Source organism: Halichoerus grypus, chromosome 1 (genome assembly GCF_964656455.1).
Source record: "Halichoerus grypus chromosome 1, mHalGry1.hap1.1, whole genome shotgun sequence".
NCBI lineage: Eukaryota > Metazoa > Chordata > Mammalia > Carnivora > Phocidae > Halichoerus > Halichoerus grypus.
Window position 1 is genome coordinate 40,270,417 of NC_135712.1, and position 14,232 is coordinate 40,284,648.

The 14,232-nt window shown below is 34.0% G+C and overlaps 1 protein-coding gene and 1 long non-coding RNA gene across 6 annotated transcripts in view; one reads left to right on the plus strand and one right to left on the minus strand.

Moving 5' to 3' along the window:
* The window catches only part of ZNF654 (zinc finger protein 654), an 84,329-nt gene that overhangs the window by 38,214 nt on the left and 31,883 nt on the right, over window positions 1-14,232 (plus strand). For all 3 annotated transcript variants that reach the window (XM_036114498.2, XM_036114499.2, XM_078060405.1), the window contains one exon: window positions 8,924-9,005. In XM_036114498.2, the coding sequence (XP_035970391.1) occupies window positions 8,924-9,005 (82 nt within the window). Of the gene's footprint in view, window positions 1-8,923; window positions 9,006-14,232 lie in introns of those variants that run through there.
* Window positions 1-14,232, minus strand: part of LOC118549906 (uncharacterized) — a 59,140-nt gene that overhangs the window by 8,725 nt on the left and 36,183 nt on the right. Inside the window, exon 3 of one of the 3 annotated variants that reach the window (XR_004924293.2) lies at window positions 3,767-3,971. The exons of 1 other annotated variant lie outside the window; for it this stretch is intronic. This is a non-coding gene — a long non-coding RNA (uncharacterized LOC118549906). Of the gene's footprint in view, window positions 1-3,630; window positions 3,972-14,232 lie in introns of those variants that run through there. One more of the 3 variants, XR_004924291.2, reaches the window with a different exon arrangement.

Genomic DNA, 14,232 nt, shown 5'->3' on the forward strand with positions numbered 1-14,232 from the left:
CAGCTTCTCCCTCTGCTGCTCCCTCCCTGCTTGTGCTCTCTCTCTCTCTCTCTCTGTCAAATAAATGAAATCTTTAAAAAAACAGTAAAGGAATTTGAAACTGGTGGTACACTGAAGGTCATGATAGCAACAACATAACTCAAACCCACTTAATTCATGACTAGATTTACTTAAATTTCCATAATAAAGGCCTAATGGAAGAAAAGGCATGTCTATCCCCTGGTATAAATACTATTAACATCAGTCTATGCTGTTGTATATCATGAAATCCAGCTTTCAGCTAAAAATTATTGACACTATCAAGAGAAAATCAATTAGAAGAACTAAATTCAGGTATAAATGCTTTAGTGGAAAAGGTTGATAACATGGTTAAGCATTGGGGATTTTAGCAGAGAGATGGGACACTTTAAGAAAGATTCAAATGGAAATGCTGGAAATGGAAAACACAGTAATAGATGATGAATGCCTTTGATGGGCGTATCAGTAGAGTTGACACAGTTGAAGAAAGAATGAACGAACTTGAATATAAGTCAATAGAAATTACCCAGACTAAAAGTAAAAGAGAAAAAGAGAAGAAAAAACAGAGCACTTAAAAAAGAGCTTTAGGGAAATATGAAACTGTATAATATATGTCTACTAGAATCCTAGAAGGAGAAGAAAAATGAGGCTGAAGAAATACTGCTAAAGTGATGGCCATGAATTTTCCAACTATAAAGAAAGACATCCAACCACAGATCCAGGAAACACAGGAGCAGGATAATTTCAAACATATACACCCTGACCTACCACCTAGATCACCTAGATCCATCACATTCAAACTCTGAAAATCAGAGAGGAAATCTTAAAGGCCACCAGAGTAAGGCATTACCTAATTTAGAAGATTAAAGAAATACGGCAGACTTCTCAGAAACTATGCCAGTCAGAACACAGTGAAGTGACATCTTTAAAGTGCTGAAAGAAAAAAAAAATAATAACTCTCCAACCAGAAGGAAATTAAAGATGTTTTCAGGGAATCAGAAGCTGAAATTATTCATTCCCAGAAGATGTGGACTACAAAAGATACCATACTAATATGATGCCAGACAGAAAATCTACCCAAAGTAATGAAGAGAGCTGGTAATGATAAAGACTGAAGATAAATATAAAATAGAATTTTCTTGTTTTTAATCACTGTGAAACATAACTGCCTAAAGCAGAAGTTGGCAAATACTGTTTTAAAGGGCCAGGTTTTTTTAGACCTGCAGACTATAGGGTGTTGTAACTACTCAACTCTGCTCTTGTAGCACCAAGGCAGCCATAGACAATACACAAATGAATGCATGTAGCTGTGTCTCAATAAAACTTTTACAAAAACTGGCAGCCAGCCTGTGGGTCATATTTTCTAAATGCTGAGATTACAACAAGAATTGTAGTGAAGCACTGTTGGTTTGTAGCATATTTAAAATGAAAATGAATGACAAGAATAGCACAAAGATTCTTATACCTAAAGCAGCATAATATTTGAAGGCATGCCGGGATTTGTTAAAGATATATATTGTAAATTCTAGGGTAATCACTAAAAACATTGAATACAGAGGTGGATATATTAAGCCCAAGTGGAGATAAAATGGAATTATAAAGTTACTTAATCCAAAAATAGGTGGAAGAAGAGGTCAAGTGCAATAGTGAACCAGATAGAACAAATAGAAAACAGCTATTAAGAGAATAGGTTTTAATCTAAGCACATCAAAAATTATATTACATGTAAATGGTCTAAACCTATTAAAAAAGACAAAAGTTGGTTAGTTGGATAGAAAAACAAGATCCACTAACATATATAACCATACCCCTATGCCCTTTTTATGTACAGATACACACTTTTTTTTTTTTTTTAACTTAATATTATATGTTAGAGAGTACTCCTTGGAGATAAAGATTTAGTCCAAGTCCCTGTTTATACCTCATAGTATTCTATTGTGTAGATTACCAATTTATTCCATCATATCTGCTAATGATATATATTTGGATTGTTTCTATTATTTTCCTATTATAAATAGTGCTATGATTAATATCCTTTTGCATGCATTTTTTTGTTTTTGCCAGTAGATTTTTAGGGTGGGTTCCTAGAATCTGTGTCAAAGAATGAATAGATATGTAATTTTGCTAAGTAGTCCAAAGTTTTCTTTATAACAGCTCATACCATCTTGCATTCTCACCCACAAAATTAGTCCTTGTTTACATTCAACTTTACCAATTTTGTGTTATCAGACTTTTGATTTTTTTGCTAATCTAACAGAGGAGTAATGGCATTTTAGTGTATTTTTTAAAAAAGATTTATTTATTTTAGAGAGAAAGAGAGAGAGCACAAGCAGGAGGGGCAGAGAGGGAGGGAGAGAGAATTCTTAGCAAACTCCATGCTGAGTGCAGAGCCCGATGCAGGGCCCCATCTTATGACCCTGAGATCAGGACCTGAGCCAAAATCAAGAGTTGGCTGCTCAACCAACTGTACCACCCAGACACCCTTCAATGTAGTTTTAATTTGTATTTTTAATATGTATTTTCCTTTCTTTTCTTTTTTTTTTTTTTTAAGATTTTTTATTTATTTGAGAGAGCAAGAGAGCAAGAATGGAGGGAGGAACAGAGGGAGAGGGACAAGCAGACTCCACGCTGAGCAGAGCCTGACATGGGGCTCCATCTCACAACCCTGAGATCATGAGCTGAGCCAAAACCAAGAGTCGGATGCTTAACCAACTGAGCCATCCAGGCGCCCCTTAATTTATATTTTTCTTATTGTGAGTGAAGTTGAACATCTTTTTGCATATCCTTACAAACCATTATTTTTTCATTTATCTTTTGATTTTGCTTATTTTGTTTGTATTTTTAGACATTTTAAAATGTAATTAAAATATGTCAGTATTCCTCTATTGCTCTTGCATCTTGAATCATAGTTAAGAATGATTTAAAGAAAAATGATTTGTCTATAACCAGGTTATATGGGATTTTTTTTCTGATATTTGTAATGTCTAATTTTTTATATTTAAGTTTTTGATTCACTTTGAATTTTTTCTTGTTTGGAACCTAGAGTGAATCAGTTTTGTCTTATAACATTTGACTATCCTATACAAAGAAGTCAACTTTTTCCCTACTGATTTGAGATGCTGCTTTTGTCATATATGCACTTCTCACATCAGTTGGTCTATTTTTGGATTTTTCATTTCATTAGGCTATTTGTTCATCTGCCAATACAGTGGTGGTTCAATTATAGAGGCTTTACAAAATGTTTTAATATTGGCTTGCTCCTTTTCATTGCTCTGTTTCATGGTTTTTCTAGATATTCAGCTTTCTAGATAATCAACTCCCCTACCTCCACAAAAACTTGCAAGTACTTTCATTTGTATGTAAATTTTAAATTACCTTCCTCCAGTCTAAGGACACTGGAACAATAATGCTAAAATTTCTCCTTCCAACTTAAATGCTATTTATGTCATGTATTTTTGCTGTATTTTAAAGCCCAGATGAGATTATTTCTTCATGAAGGGTGTCAAAATTTGTAGCCTATATATTCACTAATTTGCATCTTAGATCCTTCTTGCTAATTTAATTTCCTATCTATTTGAAAACAGTTTCTATTTTTCTGTGGTTGTTTATACATTTTTTTTGTATTTGATGTTTTATAGTTTACTGTGATTAGCTAGGTTTAGACTTATTTTTATTAATCCTTAATGGGTTTCCTGGGCTTCCTAGATCTGAGGGTTGGTATTTTTCATCAATTATGACAAAGTCTTACCTTGTTTTTGTCTTTACCTCATCTCTCTCTCTCTTTTTTTTTTTGTGCAAGTATAATTAGACATCTTAGACATGTACACTCCATTCCCTGTATCTCCAGTTCTTGCTTGTGTTTTCTGTTTGTCTTTCTCTGTTGTATTGTATATTAGTAAGTGGATTTCTTGCATTTGGATAGTTAATAAGCATCATACTTCAGTGGAATTCTCCTATGGTGGATAAATACACAAATTCACATTCTTGTATTTCAGGGTGAAAATTACCTATATGCTACAGAGACCCAAAAAAAGAATAGTAATTCTCGTTGTAACTACCAAACAATCTACTATGTGTGTCTTATTTTAAGGAAGTCTGATACTTTATTACCATTTGTAATAGATGAGAAAATATAGTCTGACTTCCAAGAATCCTGATGGCGGCGTGTAGTTTGTTTCATAAATAGGGACTGTACCAGTACTCTATACTTATTTAAACTTGCATAACTCATAGCAATATACTGATTGACGCAAGTCAAGTAAGTATGATTATATATGGTATAATTCTATTTTTAAATCCAAAGGCATGCTATTTATCATGTATATGTCCCACTATAAATAATTTGTTTTCATAGAAGTCATTTTAAGTAATTCTATTTTGAATAAATATTTCAATTTATGTAAATGAACTTTAGTTAACTCATAACTTGGACTAAGGTTAATTATAAATTGATTAGTATATCGACTGGTAATATTAAATATTGTATTAAATGTACATTATACAAACATTAAACATTATATTAAACATATTCAAAATTAAAAACTGATATAAACATACACTAATAAATTTTTAGAAACCCTTTGATGAATTTAGTCAGATATCTTAAAAAGCTTCATAATGTAAGTGAAGAAAAATTGATGTCTTATGTTTCAACAAAATTGACAGTACACAGCAGAGAAGAACAAATCTATGAAGATCTGTGTTTCCTCTTAGATTATTGAAGGAGGAACTTTGATGGCAATGTTAATAATAAAAATTAACAGTACTTTTATTATTAGCAAGCATCAGTAGCACAACCAGGGATTGATTGTTCTAAGTGCTTTACAAAAGGTAGTTATTGTTTCTATTTTATAAACAAATAAACTGAGGCATAGAGCTATTAAGTGACTTGCCCAGGGTTACATATCAAGAAAGTGGTGGAGCTGAGATTGAAACCCAAACACTGTGGCTGTAGACCATGGGTGAGTAAAGGGCCAGACAGTAGATATTTCAGGCTTAGCTCTTAAGGTTTCTGTTACCACTACTCAGTTCTGTCATTGTAGTGTGCAAGCAGCCATAGCCAATATGTAAATGGATGGGTATGGTTGTTTTCTTATAATACCTCATTTATTGACAGAATATTTGAATTTCAGATCATTTTTACCTGTCAGGAAAAGTTAGTCCAGGTTTTTCTTTTCTTCTTCTTCTTCTTCTTCTTCTTTTAACAATTTAAATATGGCTAACTATTCTTATCATGAATTATTCAACAGGCTATCATTGGGTCAGATTTAGCCTGTGGATAGTAGTCTGCCAGCCCTGCTCTAGATTGCTACATATATTTTGGGGGTCCTACTTTGTTGTAGTCTGGACTCACCCTCCATCATATAGAGTTTACTTCCATGAGGGCTAGGTAACTTGATCTCTAAACATTTAGTTGATCCTTTATACCAGTCAATAGGAAATACAACAGGTTTGGAACCTGAAGTTTCTACTTCTATATATAATCTAGATTTTTCCCCTAGTGATTTCACTACCACATAAATACTCGTTTACTTCCCTGAAACCCTAAGACAGAGCTAGCTAGATTTGTTTTTATTTACTCTTTTGTTTTTATTTACTCTTACTTTGCATGTAGTTTTAACATTTTAATATCATTATCATGGAGTTGGGCCTTGTTATTGAGGTAGCCGATAGTGGGGCCTGCACAGATCTCTATCTTTTGTTATGTTGGCTCCCCTTTCATTTTCACATAATTCAGACATTATATAATTCTGCATATTTTGTTGGATTCTGTACAAGGTCACATGCGTTTGCATACTCATATCTAAATATACTCCATAGCACATTTTATTTCTACTAAAAACCTTTGCTATCTCTCTCCCTCTTTTAATACAGTTAATTGCCCTACCAGTCAATACTATCTGCTCAACATAATGATGCAATCCCTTTCCCTTCTACTTAGTGCAAACTTAATGCCTCTGTTTCAACAGGTTATAATATATACGTAAAGTACAATACTATGATAGTACAGAATCAGCTATATATTTGGAGAGAAGGAAGGGAATTTTAGACCAGATTCCTATGTAAAATTATGTAAATAGGTCTTGAGGAAGCAAAATAGATCCAAAGACCATAAGAGCATAGGAGTTAAGGAAATGGGGAGAAGCTTGCTGTGATTGGAGAGCATGAAATTTCTGATAAAAGTTATGTGTGTAAATATAGTTTTGAATCAGACATAAAAGTTTTTATATCAAGATAAGGAATTTGTATTTCCTGCTGTAGATTAATGATCTCAAATATCTACATAGAAGGGGAAGGGAATGTTAGTAAAAAAATCAGTTAAGCAGCTAGTATGTTGGAGAGGTAGACGGAGACTGGCAAATTGGAAAGGAGGTTCATGTTCTGTCTAAAGGTAGTAGCTGCTCAGCTTATTTTGTCATAGAGAGATGCAAACCCTGTGTTATAGGGGTTCCTGTTTCATAGGAGCTCAGAGAAATCTAGATTTAGTCTGAAGTAGCAAAGTTTTTAAGTATTAGCAACTAAAATATTTTTAAAAAATATTTTATCCATACAAAATAAGTGTGTCAGCTGAATGTCTTTGCTTTTAGATGGTACAATCCAAACAGCAGTTTGTAAAGTCTGTTAAGTAGTCAAATCATTCTGTGTTTTAGGATGATAACAATGGCGGCAGCTATATTAAACATGTACTTATGAGTGAGTGAGTGTGGAATAGCATAGGAAAGGTCTATTAGAAATTTAAAGATGATGTAGATGTGAATTAATGGTATAGGGATAGAGAAGATTCCAGGGGTACATTGATGGGGCTTTTTTCATATTCATCAATAGTAAAATAAATAATTGCAAAAGGGTTAATAATGACAATTCTTTACATTTCTGGCCCCCAAATTCTGTTTTACTTACGTGGAGTCAACTGCTTTTACCAGTTTGTTGCATATCCCTCTAGATACTTTGACAATATGCATTGGTATTCATGTGCCCTCTATCCCCTCCCTCCCTTCACACAAATGATAATGTAATTAATATATTTCTGCATCTTTTCTTAACCGTATATCTTGGAATTTTCCCCTTGTCTATTCATATAGATTTAAGTGTATTCTCACTAATATTCTCATTAATATTTGTATTATATTTCATTGTATGGGTGTATTGTAATTCATTTTCCCAGCCCCCTGTGGTAGACATTTAGTATGTTTCTATTCTTTTGCTGTTACAAATCATTTGTGGATGCATATCCCTATATAGTCTTTGAGCTAATGTGTGTATATTTGGCTGATTTAGTTCTATAAGTGGAATTGCTAAGTCAAATGATTATGTGCATATTGTAAATTTTCTGATGACTATTACTGTGTTGCCCTTTAAAAGAGGTAGTACCTCTTACCATACCTCCAACAAGATACCAGAGCTTATTTCTCTACATCAGAGCCATCGTAGAAATATGTCAGCATTTTCATTCCTATCATAAATATCTTCATAAATTTTCATCTTCATAAATTTTTACTTCTTTGAGTAAAGTAGAACATTTTTCATATTTGAAAAAAAATTCACTTGTGTTTCTTTTCTGTGAGGTAGTCCTCTTCCAGTGTTTTACCAGGTTGTTAACTTTTTCTTCAGGGGTGTCTGGGTGGCTCATTGGGTTGTGTATGACTCTTGATCTTAGCTCAGGTCTTGATCTCAGGGTCATGAGTTCAAGCCCTGCATTGGGCTCCATGCCCAGGGTGGATCCTACTTTAAAAAAAAAAAAATTACTTGTTTAAGCTTTTTAATTAAGGAAATCAACAAAGATTCTTTATGTATCATTTTCTTTGATTACTTTTATATATTTTGGTCTGTTGACATTTAAAAATTGTTTTTAACTACTTTAAGTAGTTAAAGTTTTATAAAATATGTTATGGGGCATGGTTATTTAGAAGTATTTAATTATTGTGTAATACTTGGGTCTTTTATATAATTTTTTTTAAAAGTACATAGTCTCATAGTTATGTTTGCATTCTAAAAACTTCATTCTTAGAGATTAATTTGGATTAAAGGCAAAAAATGATTAAAAAATACAACTTTGGGTATTCCTAGTTGAGGATCTTGTAGGTGAATTAAAATCTAAAGATTCTGTGGTATTTGTCATTTGCTCTACTTTAGGACTGCTAAGTAATATTAAATAATTTTCATAGTTTTTCATGCTCATGATTAGGAAATAAGTCATATTTCTTCCTATATGAAATTATGAATTATTAAAGACACATAAAGTATTTAGTAACAATATTTTCCAAAAACAATTATTTAAAAAGGAGGAACCACAGACTTTTGGGCTGTCTGTCATGAGTGGGAAAATCAAGGTAAGCCCAGAGTTTGAGAACCCATGTATCGTTTATTAGATACCTAATTGGTGGTACTACTATAACATAAATGTTGGCTGAGAGTTTCACAGTGACTCTCTAATTTTCTTATACTTTTGTGTTAATTTTATCCATCCTTTATATCCATCTGAAGAAAATTAGTTTTTGAATATTCTAAGGAGCCCATTTTACAAGGGTGAAGCTGGACCCATTTTAAATCATCTTGACACGTGTAGCAAAATTTTTGCCACCTGGTATACCACTGTGTTTTTTTGTTTGTTTGTTTGTTTGGGTTTTTTTTGCATTGTGAACACGGGTAGGCATGAGTAATGTAATTGTTCATTCTATAGTTCTAGAACTTCAGTATATTTCTTTGTATTTTCTTTGAAGACACTTCTATTAAAATTTTACTGAAAACGTAACATGAATCTTAAATGATCAATGTAATGATTCAAATCTGGCTATTTTAAAACTAAATATCTGATATTACATAGCTTTTATCTCTTGAGAATATTTTAAATTGGGGCAAAAAAAAATTAAAGAAGCATTGAAAGTTATTCACTTATTCTTTCTAGGAGCTTCTTTGAGTTGCTGCTGTTCTTTGGAAGAGATGAGTTTTATGAAGAGCCCTTAAAGGATATTCTTGGATCATTCCAGGTAAAACAGTTTACTCCTTCACATTTTGTCTACATTTAACACATGCCTTATTCTCCCCCTAAAAATGATATATTGATTGTTTATTGCTTTAGGTTTTTATATTTACTAAGACGGCAATGGTTAGGATCCTATATATTTTACTAGCAGAAAAATAAGGTTCTTAAAATTAACTTTTAGCTATATTACTAAAAGCAGTTCAAATTAACATTCCAGTTCCACATTTGCTAGACCAGAGCTTGCTGCTACCACCCTTGTAGATTCCTAAGCACATCTTGCACATATACTCACACTTTTTATTGCGATAGGCTTTGGTTTCAAAGCCCCATGTAGAACTCAAGAAGGACTCTTCTTGCCTAGCCTAAAAGCAGGCTGTCTGTCCCATGTCACTTTTTTCCCTTGGCTATATCCTGATTTTCTCATTTATTTTCTCAATAGCCTTCCCAAGATAGGAAGCAATTTTTTTTTTTTTTTTGGCACGTGCTATATGAGAGGAGAAAGTAAATCCAGAAGGGAATGACAAAGATCCAAAGATCTGTAGACACAAGAACATTTGATCATTTGATCTTTTTACCATTTGCTTGGGAAGCAGTACCTAGTACTATGGCTCACTAATATGTCCTTGTCATCTCATCATTATTCTCTAGGGTGGAATAAAGGAAGATGTACTTTGAGCTCCCTCTAGGGGTAAAGTGTTCAGACATCTTACATTTATTCCTATTATGTGTTATTAAGAGAGGCTTATGGTCAACGAGGAGTGTTGCTGTCCATCTTAAGGAAGGAGATCAGCATAGTAACAGAAACGTCATGCATTGCTTTCATCTGGAATTTTTATTTTGTATTTATTGAAAGAGATCTTTTAGACTGAATTAAAATAGATTTTTATGATTGCTCACTCTGGTGCATACATAGACATAGGAAAATTAGAAGCAGACTTAATTGGCTAAGATATATCTAGAACTTCTTCACATTTAGAATCTGACTCTAGATTTGTTTTTCCACTCAGTCACTGTCTGTTTTTCTATACCATTTTGTCTTCAGTGGCATCAAAAGGTAGCATTTCCTAAAATAGTTGATAAAAGAGCTAAAAGCCATTGGCACTGGGCTTTTGAAAGCTTAAGCTTTTTTTTTTTTTTTTAAAGATTTTATTTATTTATTTGACAGAGACAGAGATAGCGACAGCAGGAACACAAGCAGGGGGAGTGGGAGAGGGAGAAATAGGCTTCTTGCTTCCTCCCAGGAAACAGGGAGCCTAATGTGGGACTCAATCCCAGGACCCTGGGATCATGACCTGAGCCGAAGACAGACGTTTAACGACTGAGCCACCCAGGCACCCAAAGCTTAAGCTGGTTTTATGGTTCTGTTTAACCAGCCAGCTTTTGACTCCTGCTTCAGAGTATTGTTAAATTACATTAATTGCCCTATGCCCTCCCCATACCATTTGCCTCCCACAAGTTAAAAGAGTGCTCTGCTAGTCTCTTGGATTTTATTCAGAGTCACCAATATACCTTTTTGCAAGTTTTCATGCTGTCTCTTCGAATGTCCATGAATACAGAATGACAACTACATTGTGATCATGACCAGGCTGGCTTGGATTCTAAGATAGCGTTGACTATAAAACATACTCTGATTTTAGAGTTGTAAAAATAGGAAAAAAATGCATCTTAGAATCAGTAAAACTAGGTATATTATATTAAACATTCTACTTGCTTACATTTTTTTTAAGTTTATTTATTTATTTATTTATTAGTAATCTCTACACCCTTTGTGGGGCTTGAACTCATGACCCCGAGATCAAGAGTCCTATGCTTTTCCAACTGAACCAGCCAGGTGCCCCATTATGGAGCTTACACTCTAATTAAAGTCTATATTCAGAAAACTTTGTAATTTTCCATTACATTTTTCTTTGACACTTGTGTTCTTCGCATTCCATTTTTGAATTTTTACTAGGCAAATATTTGTTAAGTCTCCAGTATATGCTAGGCACTAAGCTCTGGGAAAAACAGTAGTAAGCAAAACCAAAAGAACCCTCCTATTGTGGAGTTTAATTCTAGTAAAAAGATAGACAATAAATCAAATCTTTGTAAATTTAAGAGTATTTTAGAAAGTGACAAATGATTCAGGAAAATGAAGCAGGCCAAGGAACTAGGGAGTGCTGGCATGGTGGTATTGGGGAAAGAAATTTCAGTTTTAAATGAGATAGTCAGGAAATGCCTCATGAAGATGTTAACTGAGCACTGATAATGAGAACCGCTGAAGTGTTTGTAGAGTAGATGAGAGACGATATTTGAATTATGTTTTAAATGTGTGAAATCATAACATCTGTGAAGGGATAAAAATTTCTTTTTTCTTTTTTTTTTTTTTTTTGAGCAGGGTTTCCATTCAGTTTTCAAAATAATTCCTCAGGGAAGAGTTCTTGGTTTTGTACCCTTTACTATCTTCTGCTCAATTTCTAAAGCCCAACCCTCCTTTTGTTCTCTTTTGTTTTTAAAATCTCTCTGCCACTTCTGCCACTTTTGTTGCTATGGCTTCTTCCTACTTCCAACTTCTTTCTTCCTATTCTGAATTTTCTCAAGCCTCTAACTCCTGCCTCCTAGGAGAGATTTCACCACCTTTTGTCCTCCATTTTCTGAACTGAGCTGCTGCTATTTGCTGCTTTCAGGCCTGTGCCCTTAGGGACCCACAAAGGGCCAACATGTAGTCCATCATGTACACTTCCCTAAACTCTTGCATTTGCTAAGCTTTGTAAATTCCCCAGGCTTTTGACTTATCTTTGATAGTCCAGTGATAATCCCAGTGTCACTTTTTGGAATGTTTTTATATTTTCTAATGCAAACCCTGTTTCCCCAAGTGGTTCATTACTATTCATCTTTCATAAAGATTTGTACCAGCTTAAGATCTTGCGCTTTCTCCTCTACCATAAGTAGGACGAAATTAATGTTGCTCATACTTTAATGTACCTGGGAATCTTGTTAAAATACAGATATTGATTCAGTAGTTCTGGGGTGGGGGCCTGAGAGTCTACATTTCTATCAAGCTCAGAAGTGATGGCTATGGTGCTTGTCCCTGGACCACAATTTGAGTTAACAAGGGATTAACTTTCTTTGCTGGATTTGAGTTAATTATCTCTCCTTTTGGCGTGTGGGCTCTGAAGTCCTCCTACCTGGATTTCTGTTTTCACAGTAAGACCAAAACCTGGCCCTTAAGTTTATTCTTAAGTTACTCTTTTCTTCAATGAATTTCTGATCTCCTAAAATCTGAGCTGCCCAAGTAGAAATTTTAAATCTTGTTATTGACTGACTGTAATTTTTCCTCTACCTTATTCTGAGAGGAAATTTCATTCTTAGAGCCAGATGTTCTATTTGCTGGCTTCTAAAAGCTTGCTTTCTTAATTTTTGTCTTTCGATAATTTTTCTTTACCTCAAAAAAAGATGACGACACATTTCTTATATGATGAGCCTACCTCATTATTATTTTTAATCTGTTCATTGGTAAGCTTTCCATAGGCTTGTGATTGAATTCATACACTGGGTCTCCAAAACCCATTAATGTAATTAAATTTAGATTCCCAATGAAATGATAAAAATAACAAGAGAACAAAATTCCTTATGAATGTTGGAAACTAGGATCAGGATCTATATCACGCCCTCAGGGATGAATCCATCTCAAGTGATAGGCCAAACAATACTTGATTAACGGAATGTGATTAAATAGGGGAAAGAGAGGGAAGGCCTTCCAAATGCTATCCAGTAATGCCCACTACCCCTATCAGCTTGTAACGGTGGGGACTGGAAAAAATTCCAGATGGTGGGGCATTAGGTGTATGGCCAATCTCATTCTTGTTGGTGCTTCTTGAAAGTGCACCAGGTGTGCCTCCAAGCCCACAGAACAGGAATACTGATATGACTAAGCTATCAATATTAAAAATGGGATGTATGGCTCTTCATGAAAGCATTCCTTCCATTGAGAAAATGAGAGTATGACCCAAACTAAATGCAGCCTACCCCAATACCCAGAGGTTAGAAAGTTTTGCAAAGAGGTGTGGTTGTCTCCCACTGTAGCTTCCTCTTTATTGCCTCATGGGCCATTGATCTAACAAAATAAACTTAGAACCTTTTCCCTTCTGTCTTGGTTGAGCTTAAAGGAGTCAGAGAGACTTATTTACCCATTAGTAAAACAGCTCTCTTTCTAGATATTCTAGGTAAAGATGAATAAAGAGATTAATGCCAGTTACTATCAGTTACATGGTTAAGGTAAGACAGTTAAAAAAAAAAAAAAAAAAGGATCAGTTTTGTTCTTTCTGTGGTTGAGTTCAGGGTATCCTCCATGAAATTGGAAGTGAAATTGTAAAGAAGGGACCATCCCAGAGAATGTATGGAGTTAAAATATTGTATGGAGATGAAACTACTAAATTAAAAGTAGGTGATCAATAGCAGATTAGCTCCAGAAAAAAATCAGTGAAGGAAACAGATCTCTAAAAATGTATTTTCAATAGTTACATGCAGCCATATCTTATTGTTACATAGTATTTTCATAGTTAATATGCAGCCATATCTTATTGTAGTCTTCAATTTTCAGGATAAAGGAAAGTTCCTACAAATGCAGGACTCATGTAAAACAGGATTCTCACAAAGGTAAAAATAAAATCAGGCTGGCAGTGAACTTCTCCACTGTAACAAATACCAGAATAAATAAATAATGTCTATGGAGTTTTTTAAGGGAAAAAGATGTTATTTAATAATATAGCTGCCAAGCCCTATAGTTTATGAGAGAGGGCAACAGAAAGAAATAGTCCAAATACTAGAAAAACAAAGCAACTATAAGTCTTTTATCAGAAAAAAAACCCAGAAGTATGCCAGCTGATTTAGAAATGGTCAAAACAAAGAATTTGCAAATAGAGTTGTTATAGAATTAAAAAATAGGACTGATATGAGGAAACAAGTAAAAATTAGACTTGTTATTAATATGGCTGTAATGAAAATTTTTTAATGTTAGAAATGATTCTGGGAAAAGAAAATACAAGCCCACACATAATGATATGGAACTAAAATCTCAGATTATGGTATTGATTGGATGGAGGTAAGGAAGATAGGGAAGAATCAGGTATATTTTGGGCGCATTTAAGCTGATGTAACCATATACAGTAGTGCCATTCACTAAGTGAGCAGTGATTATAGGGTGAAGAGCAGTGATTATAGGGGGAAGAACAGGATATAGAAAGAAGATAACT